Consider the following 18,423-nt stretch of genomic DNA (forward strand, 5'->3'; position numbering starts at 1 on the left):
TCAGTAGTTGGAATGTTATATTTTCCAACACTCGTTATTAGTATGTGTTGTAGCTCAGTAGTTGGAATGTTATATTTTCCAACACTTGCTACCAGTTTGTGTTGTGGCTGAGTAGTTGGAATGCCCAACACTTGTTATCGGTTTGTGTTGGTGGCTGAGTAGATGGAATGATATATTTTCCAACACTAGCTATCAGTTAGTGTTGTTGTCTAAGTAGTTGGGATGTTATATTTTCCAACACTTGCTATCAGTTTTTGTTGTGGCTCAGTATTTGGAATGTTATAATTCCCAACACTTGTTATCAGTTTGTGTTGTGGCTCAGTAGTTGGAATGTTATAATTCCCAACACTTGTTATCGGTTTGTGTTGTTGTCTAAGTAGTTGGAATGTTATATTTTCCAACACTTGCTATCAGTTTGTGTTGTGGCTGAGTAGTTGGAATGCCCAACACTTGTTATCGGTTTGTGTTGGTGGCTGAGGTTATGGAATGATATATTTTCCTTGGAATACAACATTTTCTAGTAAGAGTTGAAAGGTTTGATTCTAAATACAACACACCATTATGTAATGATTATTATAATCTGCATAATAGGCCAGTTTAAAAAACAACTAGGGGAAAAATACCCAACATAATTTCTTAAAAGTTATTATATTTCCATTTGAGCAAAATATAATTTTCACAAATCATAAGGCACTGAAATCATCATTGCTGTAAGTAACTACATATAATCTAAACTTTACCTTGTTCATTTTTAATAATGGCTCGGACAAAGTTTGTACTATTTTTTCTGCAATGGCAAAAGACTTGTCCTTGGCTAATTTGTACTTTATATTACAATAAATACTTAATTAGATTATTATAGATTAAGGATATTTCCAAACATGTTCTTTTAAGTAAAAAAAATGCAGGAAATGCATAAAATAAAACCTTTTCTGTTTTCATATAAAAGATCAGCCTTCTAAAGCTATTTATAAAACTATTTAAATCTTAACCTTCCATTTTATTTTGTTGCAGTTTTATTGAAAGTATTGCTATCACATTGAGATTCTTTTACAATATAAAAATACTGATTAAACTTAATACTAATGTAGAGCTAGTTTTATTTTATTTACATTAGTTGTATAATATAAATTCATTAAAACGAGTTCAACAATGTCATAAATAAAACGACTACATATTCGATCTACACAATGTCAATAAATGCAACTGACAATATACAAAACATACAAACCTCAATCATTTTTAGTCAACAAAATTTACAAGATAAATAACATTTATTCACAATATTTATATGCTATTTACAAAATAAAACTAAAACAGTGGATTGGAAACAATCTAGGCACCAGAGTTTCATTGCACTACAAGGAATATAAGTGGAACTGGACTACCTAAGGGTGTCCTCACTATTGATCGTGTTTTCACTGAAATTGTCCGCTGTAGACAGCTGTTTGATGACATTGGTGTAGGGGCTGACGGCCGGTGCAGGTAACAGCTTGTCCAGACTTGTCACTTCCTCATCGCTGCAGGTCTGGACCTGACCAGTCTGTGGCGGAGGCCTCGGCACTTCGTAACCCTCATCGTAGATCAACTCTAAGTACTTGGGAGTACCTCCAGTATCGACTGCATTTACTTCTTCCGTTTCATTTATCCATTCGTCTATAAAAAAATAATGGAACTTATAAATTTGAGATCCAAAATAACAAAGAACTTATTACTTACTAGCGAACACATGTAACCATATAACTAACCCCTTAATCGCCAAACACAAGATGTATCGTGCAGAACTAGTTTTGTGAACAAATACCACGCTACGACCTATTTACTTAAGAATGGTTGTTATTTTATGTTATTCTATGTTATATTTCACTGGAAACATGTAGAATACTGCTGTACAGTCAGTGCTGCTATCTTGCGGATTTTAGTAAAACTACTTGGGACACCATGTGCTTCGAATTGTACGAAAGTTTCGAAACGTTGCGTTCTACTTGTTGGTTTACGTAGGTTTGTGGGAGATATACTAAATAAAATTGGACCCTATTTTTTACTTTCCAATCTATAAAAATTGCGGTTTAAATTTTAAAATAAAAGAATTGTTGTTATTTTTTTATATATCTTCTGCCCTAACAAGGGGTCTCAATAATAAAAATCCATTACCAACCACTAATTGACATTTTAGATGTTTATTTACGTAACTGACAATTAATAATAAACCCGTAAATTACGTACTTAAAGATTTGTTAAAAACGTATTGAAGACGGAAAAAATTACTTGGCACTGGGTAGTATCACCTCTCAACTAAACTCGGCACTTTGATTGCGCTGCGCACCTGGCATAACAGTGGTGAGAGGGTGAACGTTTAACTGAACTTTAGTACGCTCTGTTAACTGATGCAAAATAACATCAAGTGGGCTAGTGAGCCTTGTGTGGAACTGTCTGTTGAGTAAATTTATAACAAAATTTATAATAATGATTTCCTGATTACTTTAAATGTTTGTGTCATTTTACTGCTTCCCTCAAGAATTCTGAATTCGTCCATTGCAAATTATTTGAAGTACTTTCCCGCACACATTTAGTTCATACAAATACCATGTAAATTGTGGGACAAAAAGCTTTAAACACACCAAAAATGAACTAAGTGTACAGTTTTGGACATAATTTATTTAAAGTTAACTAGCCATTTTATAAATAATCTCACCTTCACTTGATATAATTATAGAAATTATCATTGTTATCTGGCTCTTAAAATTAATCTTTATTGGTTTGGCCCAACATAACACAAAATGCTTTTTTGGCTAATTATGTGGACATAATTTTTCTTTTGCCACTGATGGTGGCTCCAGGCTGGCTAATCTTCAATGCACCCTTCCGCAACCTTCCTTTTATATGTGAATAACCAACACTATGAATCAAAGAGTTGTACAAGAATATATGTGTGCAGTGTAAAGGGCCTAGAAAACCTATGGCTAACAGAAGTTTGCTCGACTATACAGTTCATAAATGCCTATTAATAGTTTTTTTCTAATGTTCTGTCAAACATTATAGCCCTAACTTCAGTTATTGTCAATAAATAAACCGTGACATTATGTCTTTTTCCAATCCTATTTTTTGTTCATATAAATTTGTAATCCACGTGTGCTATATTTAACTAAGCTCATTAATTTTGTGAGTTGATTTTTAATCAAATCCATATTATTATTTGAAGAATAAATAATGTGAGTTAAAATGTAAGATGTTGACAACTCTCCTAACTTTTTTGGTTTTCCATTGTAGGTTTTCATTAAGTGCATAAAACATTACTGTTTTAAATCTGAATATAGTGTTAACAACCATCAACATTGTAGTAGTCCCAGCTGTAAGTTTGACTTTGACCTTGCTGTGACCTTTATTTCACTTTCAATAGAAATCGTTCACTGATACTGATTCCTTGTAGCACTGCATGATGGCAAATGTCCGAATAAATTTTAATCCAGTTACAGTACGTTCATTTTAGTTTTTTTTGGTCCTGAGGGAAAAGGACGGTTTGTCCTCATGCTTAGTCCTAAAAGGACCTTTGCGCCTCCTTTATTTATATTTGTGTCCTCAAAGTCCGAGGCTTTTGCAGAAGCCGATCAGATTTGAGGGCTCCTGTTCTCTGATGTCCTTGGGGCTGAGGAGATATGCTCCCAGGAATCTTTTCCGAGTTTCTAAGATGGCAGAACAATCTAACCAAATATGCTCTGCTGATTCCTCCTCTTCTCCACAGAATCTACATTCGTCAGTCTGGCTAAGGCCCACCCTCATAAGATGTTTGTTTAGGGGGTCATGTCCTGTCAACATCTTATTCTGATCCAAGAGAGCTGCTCACCCTTTAACGTAAGAAGAGATAAACATTTTGGATAGTCTTAATCCTTAGGCTCCACTCCTTTATAGAAGTATTAATATTAACCTCCATCGTAGCATTAATAATTAACCTCCATCGTAGCATTAATATTAACCTCCATCGTAGCATTAATATTAACCCTACATCGTCGCATTAATATTAACCTCCATCGTAGCATTAATATTAACCTCCATCGTAGCATTAATATTAACCTCCATCGTAGCATTAATATTAACCTCCATCGTAGCATTAATATTAACCTAGATCGGACACCAAGATTCTGGGATTGAAAAACTTAATGGATTAGCCACAAACCTTGCTTGAAACTAGTTTCTTGGCCCTGTTGAGCTCTGTGTAACTGGGCATTTGCCGTTTTCCTCTTCAGCTCCATCAAAACGTCCAGACAATAAATGAACATTGGCCTCTCTTCGGGATTGAAACTCCAACACCTCAGCATTAAGTCGTACCTGTGAAGTAATGTTTAAATTAGATCATAATCATAATCATTTATTGTCTGTGAGCAAAACACATACCTGCAATAGACAACGTCAATGATCATCAACATATTGATTGATGAGATACACAGGGATGCTACAGGTCAGGGAAGTCAGGGAAAAGTCAGGGAAAAAAAACAGGACTGGAAATCAGGGAAAAGTCAGGGAATCCGGTCTCAAGTCAGGGAAAAGTCAGGGAAAAAAAAAAACAGGACTGGAAATCAGGGAAAAGTCAGGGAATCCGGTCTCAAGTCAGGGAAAAGGCAGGGGAATTTCGACGTTGGTCAGGGAAAAAAAATATAAAATCCCTTTACACAAATAAACTTACTGCCGCCGCGCCGTATTTTACTTCTGTGTTGTAAAAGATCATTTAAGTCAATCTTTTTGTACGTATTAAACTGTGTTCACTTTATTTTTTGCTTTTTTATATTTGCCACCCTGTTAGCCTCAACACCGCTTTTCCACCCATTAATTGCCAAAAACCCTGGGGATTGCGTCGAAAAAAGTCAGGGAAAAATAAAAATTTGGTCTGGAAATCAGGGAAAAGTCAGGGAATTTCATTATTGGACTCCTGTAGCAACCCTGATACAGGAAAGTACAGTATTTAGATTAAAAATTAAGACATTTACAAAAAGTTATAAAAGATTTTAAAATTCACAAAGTTAACAATGAATAAAATTTACAAATGTACAGATCTAGGGCTAAAAAATTCATTTGTCATAAAAAGGATTTTAGCGTAACCAATTGTAACATTTTAACTTAAATAGTTTGAAATCTAGGAGTTTACTTTCATTGTGCAACTTGTTAAAATCCCACGTGGTTAGGCTAATCATAGTAAAAACGCAGCAATTGGTCAAATTAAACAAGTGAGTAAAACAACAACCAATCAACACTTTTTATTGCTATAAAATCACGGATCATTGACAAAGTCTCATTACATCTGTTACCGATAGCCAAGTCGGTTGAAATGTAAACATAAGCTGTAATACATAAAGAACACAGCCAATGGCATTGGGGAATTTAAAATGAAATGTTTTTGTAATTGGAAGAACTCGCCCATAAATTGTGCCATTTAATGGCTGTAAGAAACATTTATTTAAACGCAAAATAAGCCGTTTCACATAATTTGTATGATGATATGGTCGAGTCGCTTATTGGTCTAATTTCAGTTTTCGCATGTTTTAACACTCCCCGTGGGTACAGACTAGAGGGTACAGAGACAACTCACATCTGCTGGCAGCAGTTGGGGGGGCAGCCAAGTCTACCACCGTTTGCGTACGTAGTGCAGCACCTCCAGGTTGTTCCGAGCCGGGTACGGCTGCTGTCCCAAGGACATGATCTCCCACAGTAGCACACCGAACGCCCACAACGTCGCTCTGGCTGGTGAACACCCCGTCGACCAGGGACTCTGGGGCCATCCACCTGTCTCACACAAGGTAACAGTGAGTTGGAGGGAGCCGGGCTGGCATTGTAGTTATTGTATATATATATGGAGCCCAGATTGTTACAGATTAATCAAAGTAATTTTCGAATTAAAGACGTGTGTACAGGACAACGTCTGTCGGGTCTGCTAGTATATGTATATATATATATATATATATATATATATATACATATAATATTCTTTGTTTGAAGTTTGTTTATATATATAATTATATAATATATAAAATAATTGAATCGTAAAAAGTAAGGGCTCTGTGGTGTAATGGTAGCACATTCACCCGGCAAGTGAGAGATCCGGGTTCGAGTCCCGGCGGAGCAAGTACTTTTTGCGATTTAATGTTTATTGAAATATATATATATATATATATATATTATATATATATATATATATATATATATTATAAATCATTGGATATGTTATTAAATTCCATATAATATGGTAGTTGTTGAACAATTATTAAGCCCATAAGGTAAACCAAATGATGAAATGGTTGAATTAAAATTAAGACTAAATGACTTGTACAATGAGCTGTAAAAACACCATAACAATATATCAGTAAAACAGTAGCTGCAGAAATTACTAACAGCTGTTTCAATGAGACTATTTCATACCTGAGAGACGTTCCCAGATCTGCAATTATTTACATGTTTACCCTCTGTACGCATTAAGTACTGCCGATGCACCCGTAGCCATACCTATTTATCCGGCGCCGCTCAAACATAAAACGTAGCCATTAAAAGTCGCCTTTTAAGCTAAAATTATGTTTTTAGTACCATTTTAAAGGTATTTATTAATAAAATATTTTTATCAACTTATTTTGTCAAGTATCTTTTATTTTTTTTTCAATTTTAAAGTTGTGAAAATACAAAGTAAAATAATTTTAAAACAGCATACTTATAACATTGAATTATTTCGAAACTGCCTGATTCACAATCTACTTCGCTGCAACTAAAGTTACGACTTGATCTCGCCATATTCACGATGATACTACAGTACAATGGCAAACAACCACATGCAGAAACGTAAACAAGCAGAGAAAAATAAAAAAAAGAATAGGGAAATGTTCTGCTACTACCACCTAGTCAAAGTAGCTTCCAGTATCAGTTCAAGAGTGCAGCGCTTGTCTAGGAACTAACATATTGTGTAGTTATGAACGGCAGTCATTATCCTTTACAATATAAAATGTTTATCACACTTAAAAAACTGTATGTCTACAAAAATTCACATTACCTGACTGGTAGAAGCCCTTCGCCTTCTTTTCTGTAGTAATCATTTTTATAAATGTCTCTTGCCAGTCCGAAATCACCGATCTTGACGACCCGAGAACGAGGATCTGTTGAGGAGACTAGGCAGTTTCTACAGGCGAGGTCTCGGTGGACAAAGTGCATCTCCTCCAGGTAGCGGCAACCACGCGCCACGTCCACGGCACATCGACAACAAGTCCATCAGTGTAAGGCTGTTCTCCACGGCCTAACACACACAAATTGTGTAATGGTTCAATTCATAAACAAACATGTATAAATCATAAACATGATATTATGGCAGTGAATGTCAATCAGTTTTAAGGGGTAAGTAATTAACAGTGAGTAAAATACACACCGGCTGTGAAGTTACAGAACAGAGATTTTGAGAATTATCAGGTGAGTAATTAACAGTGAGTAAAATACACACCGGCTGTGAAGTTAGAGAACAGAGATTTGGAGAATTATTGAGTGAGTGATTAACAGTGAGTAAAATACACACCGGCTGTGAAGTTAGAGAACAGAGATTTGGAGAATTATTGAGTGAGTGATTAACAGTGAGTAAAATACACACCGGCTGTGAAGTTAGAGAACAGAGATTTGGAGTATTATCAGGTGAGTAATTAACAGTGAGTAAAATACACACCGGCTGTGAAGTTAGAGAACAGAGATTTGGAGAATTATTGAGTGAGTAATTAACAGTGAGTAAAAATACACACCGGCTGTGAAGTTAGAGAACAGAGATTTGGAGTATTATCGGATGAGTCTTTTAATCTTGAATTTCCTTTAAAAGTAAATATCTAAAATTAAACCACAATTTGAGATCACTCTTGATAAAATCGCTCTTCCTTGAAAATTAAAAATGTTTTAATTAATTGTCTGGCCTTCCATAAGGCAAAAACTAAGATTGAGTTGAATTTTTTGTGAACTTATTTAAACACTGAAATAACCAATAGGTCTATAAATTTATGTTATGAATTTAGTACAAGGCTCCATCCCATTAGTGCTAGTGCATGAGTAAGTTGAGAGTAGTGAAAAGGGTTTGGTCTTTATGTATGTCCATATACATGTGTTTTTGTAAACTCTACTATCTTATTTTAAAGTACAATTCTTGCAGATGAAATAAAAGTGTACAAAATATTATTTGTGGAACTGTTAATTTTGACATTGTTGAACAGTACAGAGTTATGGATGCGAAATGAGGAAATACTCACAACTAGAGGGCGATTAGAACGCAGATATGCAAGCAGATCTCCACCTTCCATCAGTTCCATAATGATGAAGTTGGGGTCATTGTCCAAGCAAACACCCAACAGCTGGAGAATGTTCTTGTGCTTGAAATTGCTCATCAGTTGGGCTTCTTTTAAAAATTCCAGTTTCATTTGTTGTGAAGCACCCTTTCGAAGTGTCTGAAATATATTCAAATAAATTTAACACTTAGTGATTTAGTTGTGTTCAGAAAATTTCTTCATTATAAATTTTAACACCCAGTAATGGTGAATATAGTCAACATAATAGTGCTATGGGTATTATGTGAATACTAGAATACAAAATGGTCGTTCTGCCGAACTAGACTTACAAATGCTACCTTTATTAACTACTCCACTGACTGTCGAGTCTGGTCTGGTATTTTATTTCTTTGGGCAAATATTTGAGACCTGAGGAATTAAACATTAATTTGTGGTGTGAAACAATGGAGACCACATTATGAGGAGTGTAGAAACAATGGAGAACATGTCATTATAAGGTGTGGTGAAGTCATAAAATGACAAAATTTGTTTTGGGAAGGATTAACTAATGTCTATGATGACATTAGTCTTGATCACTTGATCAAAACAAGTGGCCAGACTTTGGTTTGATGACATTAAAAAATCAGAGAAACATGTTAATTGTGATTTCCATTTATCCTCCAAAATCAAGAAATATCTTAGTATTTTTTTGCCACATTTGTTTCCAGAACTCCTCACCAATAACGGATGGTTAAGTGTACACATGGCAGAATTTTATACACTAAGTCTTGAAAAAATGAGTAATTAAATATGACAAGTGTTTAAATTTAGGTGCCAATTATATAAATAAACAATGGGTTTCTCTTTTAAATTATACATAGAAATGAATTGTTTCAGCACAAAAAAACTTGCTTTACAAACAATTCTTGTATTTTTATAATAACCTTTTATCCTTAGTTACTTTAGTAGGTCTTTAAAAATTTGACCGCGATATCCTTGTCATATACTAGTGTAGAGCCGCAGATGGGTAGTTGATTCAGATGGGTAAAATTGTATTTTAAAAAATCTTGACTTTGTTAAGCACAGAATTGAAATATTTTTGGTATTACAATTTATAAATTTGCAACTTAATATTTCCAGATGAAGATTGAAACTTCTACAAACCTTGACTGCAACTCTGGTTTCGATCGCTGGCGACTCCGCTACGCTCTTGGCCCGGCCCTCAAACACCTCTCCGAACGCTCCACTGCCCAGGAACTTTGTCAGAGTGATGTGGTCTCTGCGGATGTGCGGCAACAACGCTATCTCTCTGTCGGTGGGGATGAAGTCGGCGGCAGTATACAACGCGTTGGAGTTCTGGATGAAGTTCACCCCGTCGTGGGAGCTCCCGCAGATTCGCTAATTCAACATCCGTACTTCCAGTTCTTATTATGTTGGTGTTTATGGTTAACATTTGTTGCGTCTTCTTCTCTTTCTCTCTTTTTGTAACAACAGCTGAAAAATGTGTTTACTACAATTTTTATATAAGCCACTCTTTGAATTGGACAGAAGATAAAGGCTGGCCAAAATCAAATAAAGTATATCACAACAATGGTTCAGATTCAGAAGAAATATTAATAAATTAAGTTACATAAGGAAAAAAGTGGAAATTAGCTATCAATACTCCATTGTTAAATATATACATGTGTATGTATGTATTTATCAATATAAACAATGTGAAAGAATTATCTGTAGGAATCCCAATCATAAAATTAGGGAGAAGTGGAACAAACCCCATCAGTACATACTTCCTTCGGTCGATCGATATTAACTGGGTTCAACACGAACTACAGAAGTAGTAGCTTAATTACATCTAGATTATTGTGTTATTATTTAACTGTTTTGTACAAGAGCTATCCAGAAAGCAGATAACGTTTCGTCCTGTAGCCAGCCGCTAGGGGCTGGACTATCACGGTCATTTTGATGTCAGGGCGTTTCTCTGTTCAGTGGCAATCCAGCTGAGAGGTGAGAGGTTACTGTCGCTCTTTTGTGTTTTACAATAGCAGTTTAAAATGTGTATATAATTGAAAATCCCGTGAGTTGTGAAGTGCAGTCAGTAATACGGTTTTTATTCGCTAAGCACATTTTTTTTTTATTTTTTTTTTTTTTTATTTATTTTTTTTTTGTTATCTTAGGACAAGAAGCTTATAAATTGCACTTAGTTCTGTAAGAACCTTTGCGCTGCTTCCAGAGTGATAGGATATTCAGGATGGGTAAGGTTAGGGAGTAGGGGCCCGCCTCCTATCGAGATCCATGAGGAAGAATTAGGGCACTACATCTCAAAGTCATCCCGGAAGAAGGGGAGGACAGCTCTGAACCAGCCTCTCCAGTCAAAGTAGGCAGGGGGTGTGGCACACCCTTGTTGAGGTTAACAAGAGCCTCTGAGGTAAGGGAACAAACCCCACCGACTCCAACAGTCATCTTCCACAGTGGACTAGACCTATCGAATTGCCCATGAACCCCAGAATCTCAACATTTGCGGTTAGTGATGTGCCGCTACTGGACATCCATAAGGTTGCCCAGATTGAAGTGGCACATCGGTTTTTGCTGTGCCCAGTGGTGGGTTCAACTGGTAGGTATAAACCAGCCAGAAGTGATCCCTGCTGGGTAAGTTGTGCTAAGCACAATAAACCAATCAATCAATCAATCAATCAATCAAAATGCTTTATTTACAATTTCATCAAGAAAATGTAATGGCGTCAAAATACAGAATTGTCTTCATGCTTCTTGCTTTACAAAATTAGTAGGTTTGTGTCATGGTGAAGAATTCCTCCAATGTGTATAGCGGTCGTTCCACCAGCCAGTCCTGTAGTTGTCTCTTCAGTTGTTGGGTGTTCAGGTTCTTCAGTGATTCTGGTAGTGCATTATACAGTTTACGTCCGATGTACGACGGCTTCTTGCTGTACTGTGTAGTGTGGTGTAGTGGAAGTATGTAGTCTTTTGCTCGTCTCGTGTTGTAGTGGTGGATATTTCTCCCCTCGTCTGTAGTCCTGCTGGTGTGTGTGGGTAACAACAGTGTGGATATAGAGACTTATCACTGTTAGAATTCCTAGTGCTTTGAAAGATTCTCTACAACTCTCTGTTGGTTTTAGATCAGCAAGTGTTCTTATTGCTTTCTTTTGTAGGACTAGGATTCTATTTAGGTTTTGTTTGGTTGTTGCCACCCCACACTATCAAACCATACCTAATGTGGGATTCAATCAAGGCGTAGTAGGCTGCTTTTGCTATATCGAGTCCTCCAATCCACTTCATTCTTCTCACAACAAAAACTCCTGATGCCAGCTTCTTGCTCAAATTATTGACATGAGTAGTCCAGGAAAGATCAGAGTCTATGGTAACTCCCAGTAATTTGGCTTCTTTTTCTACCAAGAGATCAGGAATTTTTGGTATCTCGTCCAGTCGCCGCCTACTAAAGTTTATGCAGGTTGTCTTTTTTGGATTTATTACCAGGTCGTTTTGGAGACAGTAGTGAAGTGTTTCTTGCGTTGATGATATTATGTCAGAGTGGAGCTCTTCAGCAGTATTTGTGGTTAGAAGGAGAGTAGTGTCATCGGCATACATTACAGAGTTATAATTTATGGAATTTGGAAAATCATTGGTAAAAAGGACAAACAGAAAAGGGCCCAAAACTGAGCCTTGTGGTACTCCTCTATTTGAGGGTTGAAAGGTGGATTTGAAGGATGTCTTCTTACCATTTGTTGATGTTTGTAATTCTACAAGCTGTTGGCGTCCTTCTAGGTAACTCGCTATCCAGTTCCCCGACCCTCCCCTGACACCCAGAGTTGCCAGTTTAGTTAGAATGAGGTCGTGTCCCAAGCAGTCGAAAGCTTTGCTATAGTCAACCATAACAGCTGCTACAAGTTTGTTGTCCTCCAGCTGATCTGTGACAAATTCAACTAGGCTGACTAATGCACTTAGTGTTGATCTTCCTTTTAAGAAGCCGTGCTGATGTTTTGTTAGCAGCTCTTGGTTTTGCAGATGTTCAGTCATCCTTTTGATTGCAATTTTTTCTATTATTTTTGAAAATGTGGATATCAATGAAATTGGCCGATAGTTCTCTAATTTTGTAGTTGTTCCAGTCTTGTGTTTTGGGTAAATCTTCGATAATTTTAGTAATGATGGGAAGTGTCCTTGTTCAAATGATTTATTTATCACAGCAGCAAGGGGGGCAGCGAGTTGTTCAGCACAATGCTTGACAGCCTTGGATGGTACCTCATCCAAACCACATGATAATTTTGATTTGAGAGAGCTAATTATTTCTAAAACTTCTTTTTCATTAGTTGGAGCAAAGTTGAACACTTCGATGTATTGCCTAATGGGAGGGTTTTGAATTGACTGCGGGACATAATGCAGATCATTTCTGTTTTTTATCAGTGTATTTTCTGCTACTTCTGCAAAAAATTTATTTAGGTTTTCAGCAATCAACGAGGGATTGTTTTCAAATGTACCATTTATTTCCATTTGAAGAGGTGTTACACTTGGATTTTTAGCCTGCTTCTCTGAGTTTATTATGGTCCACAGTGCTTTTTGATTTATTGTCGGATTTATTTATGTATTCTGTTGCTGCAGTACGTTTAAGGTTTCTAAGCTTGAGGTCGTAGTCTTTTTTTTATTGCCAATTTATTTATTGCCAATTCTGTGAAGTTTATGGGAACGATGTGATTACGGAAGGTGGAGTGCATCAGTGGTCATTAGGTTTAAAAATGGCCGAATTAATGTGCATGATGAAGAATGAAGTGGACACCCAAACATTGTGACTGATGAAATTGTCTCTAGAATTGATGTGAAGATGAAAGAAAACTGTCGAGTCACAAAAACAGAACTCTCACTTAGTTTTTCTCAAATTTTAGGGAGTTTTGTTACACAACATTGTTATGCAGAAATTAGGTTGTCATAAATTTTGTGCAGGATGGGTTCCAAAAATCTTAATAGGAACTCATAAAAATCAATGTATGGCTACTTCATTGACGTTTTTTGACACTTACAGAATGATACACTGCGCGATTGAATCATTACAGGAGACGAGACTTGGGTAAAATATGTAAATTGCAAAACCAAAATACAGTCTATGGCATAGGCGCGCACACACACACCCCCAAAAACTGCAGTAGGGTGTGACTACCTGGTTGAATTCTATGGTAAAATTTTATAACACTGGAATTTCAAACTAGTTCACCACTTTGATGTGCCTAAATCTGTATGGTGACTATATTGAAAAATAATATTTTAGTGGCACTTTCAAAAGTACATAATACAACTTTTTTCTTGTACTTTGTTTTTTGTTTATATCAAAACATAATCTACTTTCTGGATAGCCCTTGTATATTGATATTTTAGTGTAGTATGCATTTTTAAACGATTTTATTCAGTGAGAATAAAGTTCTCCAATAAACATCAATAAGAATTAATGCCAATAAATATGCACTGGTTCAATGCATCCTGGAACATAATTTAGATCTTTTCGTCACTTTTTCATTCATTAACCTTAAATTGCCATTTATGTTCAACTTTGCACTGAGGCCTGAATCAAGCCAGATTGGTTTTCCCCTACACTATTTTTTACTACACTAAAAATAGTTTACCATTTTAAATCCATAAATTTTAATCATTTTATTGGCTTTCAATGATAAAATAATAAATTATTGTAGTTGTTTGTAACCTGTAAATAACAACCTAGTTAGTTTTAAATGGTTAATTTAATTTAAAGTACATCGTACTATACGGCTATTTCAGTTTTGTAATTTAATTCTTAATACATTTTGTATGATTACACTCATGTTTTCATACACATTCCTTTTGATTTATTTGCATATGTAGAACAAAACCATCATATGTAGAATAAACTATTATTATAGTAACAAAGCACAACTTCTTTTATTTAAAAAAATAAAAAAGCACTAAAAAAAAGTGAGATTTGACCCTTTGATTGTTTGCATAGCGTTGCTAATTTTGACAGTACAAAAGTACATAAAAAACCTGTTGGATGTTATTTTACAACAGCTTTTTTTTCCAAAAGCTTATAAATATGCACACAAAAAAACAGCCTGGCACTTTATGCATATGACTTGGGATAATGCCAGCGGCACTCAAAGGGTTAAAGCAAATATGCCTCTATTACACCATAACAGATGATCCAGAATCTATATTAACGGATAACAACTTACTGTAAAGTGGAATTCCTAAATATACTTGTTTGTAAACATACGTAATTGTGCGAAGCAAGTGACAACTTACTACACATGAGGCACATGAGTGTGAGGATGAGTGCCAGTACTGCGAGCGGAGTGAACACCCAGACCACCACACCCAGCTCCTGCTCTGGCAACAGGGCAGCCTGGTTGAGCGAGAACCACTCGCTCGGTTCACTGAACTCGCTCCACCCGTACACGTTCCGTGCGCGCACCCGAAACTGGTACCTTGTGTACGAACTCAGCTCCGCCATTATCCAATAGGGCTCTGGAAGTGAAAATAAAATGTATTTCATATCCACTATCAAAAATGCATACACAAAATTAGTCAAAACAAGTACTGAATGTTACTAGTAAATCTACTTTAATTTTTCAACTAAAATATAGTAATTTTCATCAGAGTATAGTTCTATGAGCGATTGTTCATTATAACTCTCAACGTTTAAAAAAAATACAAGGATGTAAAAAAACAAAACCCTTAACCCTAGAGGTGGCAGCTAAAAAATCTGTAGTGGCGCTATTTTTGCTCCATTTACAAGCACTTATTCTAAATTATCTCTACACTTTAAATACCTACTATGTTTTTATAATGATATTATTGGTTGTTTTATTTAGTAATTATGCAGAATAATAAAACGTACTGATAAATATAATTCATTGATAAACTAATATAAAGTTGTAAACTAATAATTCCATTTTAGCCAAAAGATTTAAAAATAGGTACTTTGGGATTATACCGACCACACCAGTATGAAGAACACAAAAATATAAATTTTACAGAAACAAACATGATAGAACGAAAAAACAACTCTTTTACAAAATTACAAACTTACAAGCATTTCCAGGTATTGTGATCGGTATTGTTGTCGCTGTTATCTTTATCTTTTCTCGAGAATCCCGATTACGGCAGGCCGCGCAGCATCACATGATTTTGCACGGTACATAATTGCCTTTCCATTACAATTCAATTTATATTTCTGATCAGCCCCTCTAGAATTTGATATTTTACTGATAGGTACTATCTCGAGGGATGTTTTTTCTTTCGTTGACATCAGCGCGGGGCTGCACCTGCTGCCGATGTCCCGCGCTGATGGCCGGAGGCACTCGCATTTTGGGTGGCGGAATGTGATCAAGAATAAAAACAAGTGTTGAGTGTTTTTTCAATAAAGAGTTTAGTTTTAGTTTGGTAATGTTTGTTTTTGTAGAATTTTTGTGTCTGGAGAAATGTAGGGGTAAAACACGGAAGTACAACAAAGCGACGCGACTCTGCAATCACGTTATCTACTAGGACCGCTCGACTTTGACCTCTGTCTGAGGATGGGGAGGGGTTTGCGATAAGACAATTCCTGTTTTATATTGACGAAATATTGTTTTACGCTAATCTAGTAATCAGTAGAAGCAAAATGTCAAATAACGATTCATGTCTGGGTGTGGTCGGTATAATCCCAAAGTACCTAAAAATATATCTAGTTTCAGAAAATAAATAGTTGTATAGGGTTCATACAAAAAATTTTTAAAGAAGCTATTTACACCAACTTGGTCTACTTCAAAACGGTTTAGGTTTAAAACAATTTTTTCATACGCTTACTGGCAAAACACCAACACTTACATACATTTTAAACAAAAATAAACAATGACACAATAATATTTTGTTAGTCACACAATCACACAACTATGTTTATCAATTCTTCATGTAATAAACCAAATTTAACTATTGAAATAAATGTTTTACCAAATGAAAATAAGGACACTATAGTTGTACACTCAGTTAGCAGACGAGAATGGCAACTACAAACAATCACAAATAACAGCTATTTAGACGGTAGAATAAGAACAAAAAAATTTTGTGCTGAGGAAACAACTCTTCATCTTTTCAATGGTACCTAAATATCGTCGCTAAACTTGATGTTAAATGTTATAACAATTGAATCATCTGTTAACATCATGACGTTCAATTTTTAACGAATGCCACTACAGCGTTTCAGTGCCGTTGTAAATTGAACTACTGCCATCTTCAAGGTTAAAAGTGTTATATAGTTGTGAAAAGTTGTATGATTGATTTCGTAGGTGGCAATGCTATTCTTCATGTTTCATATAATGACCACCACGTGGATTAGCAGTTGTAAGTTACATCAGTGATTTTTATGATTGTCTTGAGAAATGAAGGCGTCCTATCGCAAGATGACTGTGTATTATGGTAATTCATGTTTGTCCTTGCAGCAAGTGTATTGGTGTTGTAGAATGCTTAAAAGTGACAACATTAGTGTAGGATGCACAAAACATTTTGTAAGAAGAGTATCATACCAAGGACATCATCCAACAATTTTGAAAACCTTTTCCACACCAAAAGTGATTTATTTCTGGACAAAATGTAGACATATGAGGACATCTTTGATTCACTATCAACAATCATAAATAAAACGAACAAGCTAGGAATGACAGCATAAATGGTATCAAACATAAATGACAACAGTTTGTAACATCAAATAATCTAATATATGAATAAACCAATATATTATTTTGAAGTTAGTTGTATCACCAAAACTGTTTATATCTTAGTTATATTATTACCAAGAAAATTGTTTTTGTAAACACTAATCACTGCTGAATACGAATAAAAAATATTTTTCAATAAAAAAGAAAACTGTTCTTAAAGCCTACACTTGTGGAAGCCCATACATATTTTAACAGAAGAAACATACTGGATCCATTGTAGTAGAGGGCCCAGTCCAGATGCTCAACAGCTGAGCTCAAGTTGGCCTCTCTCTTCTCACGAACGCCTTCGTCAGTCCGTCCTTCGAGCCAGTAGAGGGTCACTTTTGCTCCATTTTCTCTGGCCGGCTCACTCCACACCACCTGGTTGATGTTTCCCCTCAACTGGTGCAGCACTGGAATCCCTGGTCGGGTTGGACGGTCACCTTCATCAACAGAATTGCTTAGTAAGCACCAACATTCCAATGTATTTAAAGTATATAACGAAGCACAAAATCTTTGAAAAAATTAATAGCTTTCAATACGGTACCTAAAAATATTTACTCACAAGGGATTACACAATTTCTATACAAACTACACTTTTTTCATTAAAAGTTGTATTATTATTATTGTCCATTTTAAAAATTTATATTTTTATATTTAATAACTATTCCTAACCATGAAGTATTTACTTGTTTAAATGGAATATTTTGTTTTTAAAATTATATAAAAGTTATAGCTCTCCAATGGAAACAGACATCACACAGTCGTGTACGAGTATAGTCTAAATACAACCTGGATTGTTGTACTAGGGAAAACCTTTGCAAGTTCCTTTTGAATGTAACTGCATTACTTTAAAATATCATTAAAAATCTTAATTACAAAAAATATTAATTTTTTACATATTTACAAAAAGAAAATACTATCGTAAATGCTAAGTCCGAAACTGTAATATAAGCAGCACATAAAACTATCAAGGGTTACATGATTTGCTCATTTTTTATAGTTTTAACGATTGATATTCTTATACACTCTTAATTGGCACTGACATTATTCCATTATATACTTAATAAAGATTGTTCCACAAACCGTACTTGTATTAAAATAACCAAACTGACATGTAATCAAAAGACCAAATTCTTATTAAATTACACAGAATATGGATTAAATTTGTATAAATAAAAATAGCCTATTTCATTTATAAGGCCAAACAGATGATGGCTGCAGAGAAGCTACTTTACATTAAGTGGCATTTGTTCTAGGGTACAATTGGTATATACATGAATATATATTCAAAATTTTATTCATGAAACCATAATGTATACACAATTTTGTGTACACACGTAACTTGATTGGTTCTCAATTTGCTTACCTAGAGTTTCAAAAGTAAATCGGTAATCAGAAGGCCAAATATAAGGCGAAGACAGGCTGGTGAACACTATCTTCATACGAAACGA

At 35.3% G+C, this 18,423-nt stretch overlaps 1 protein-coding gene across 1 annotated transcript; it reads right to left on the reverse strand.

Moving 5' to 3' along the window:
• Nucleotides 1–1,355: 1,355 nt before the first annotated feature.
• Nucleotides 1,356–18,417, reverse strand: LOC124370900 (proto-oncogene tyrosine-protein kinase ROS-like). Its single transcript, XM_046829204.1, is given in 13 exon segments — nucleotides 1,356–1,656; nucleotides 4,175–4,326; nucleotides 5,582–5,625; nucleotides 5,627–5,719; nucleotides 5,721–5,775; nucleotides 7,028–7,221; nucleotides 7,223–7,267; nucleotides 8,253–8,447; nucleotides 9,432–9,629; nucleotides 9,631–9,761; nucleotides 14,541–14,762; nucleotides 17,197–17,412; nucleotides 18,339–18,417. Coding segments are annotated over 13 exon segments (1,893 nt in total). The 5' UTR covers nucleotides 18,415–18,417; the 3' UTR covers nucleotides 1,356–1,384.
• Between the last annotated feature and the right edge of the window lie 6 nt (nucleotides 18,418–18,423).

This window comes from Homalodisca vitripennis, unplaced genomic scaffold (genome assembly GCF_021130785.1).
Source record: "Homalodisca vitripennis isolate AUS2020 unplaced genomic scaffold, UT_GWSS_2.1 ScUCBcl_644;HRSCAF=3109, whole genome shotgun sequence".
Classification (NCBI taxonomy): Eukaryota; Metazoa; Arthropoda; class Insecta; order Hemiptera; family Cicadellidae; genus Homalodisca; species Homalodisca vitripennis.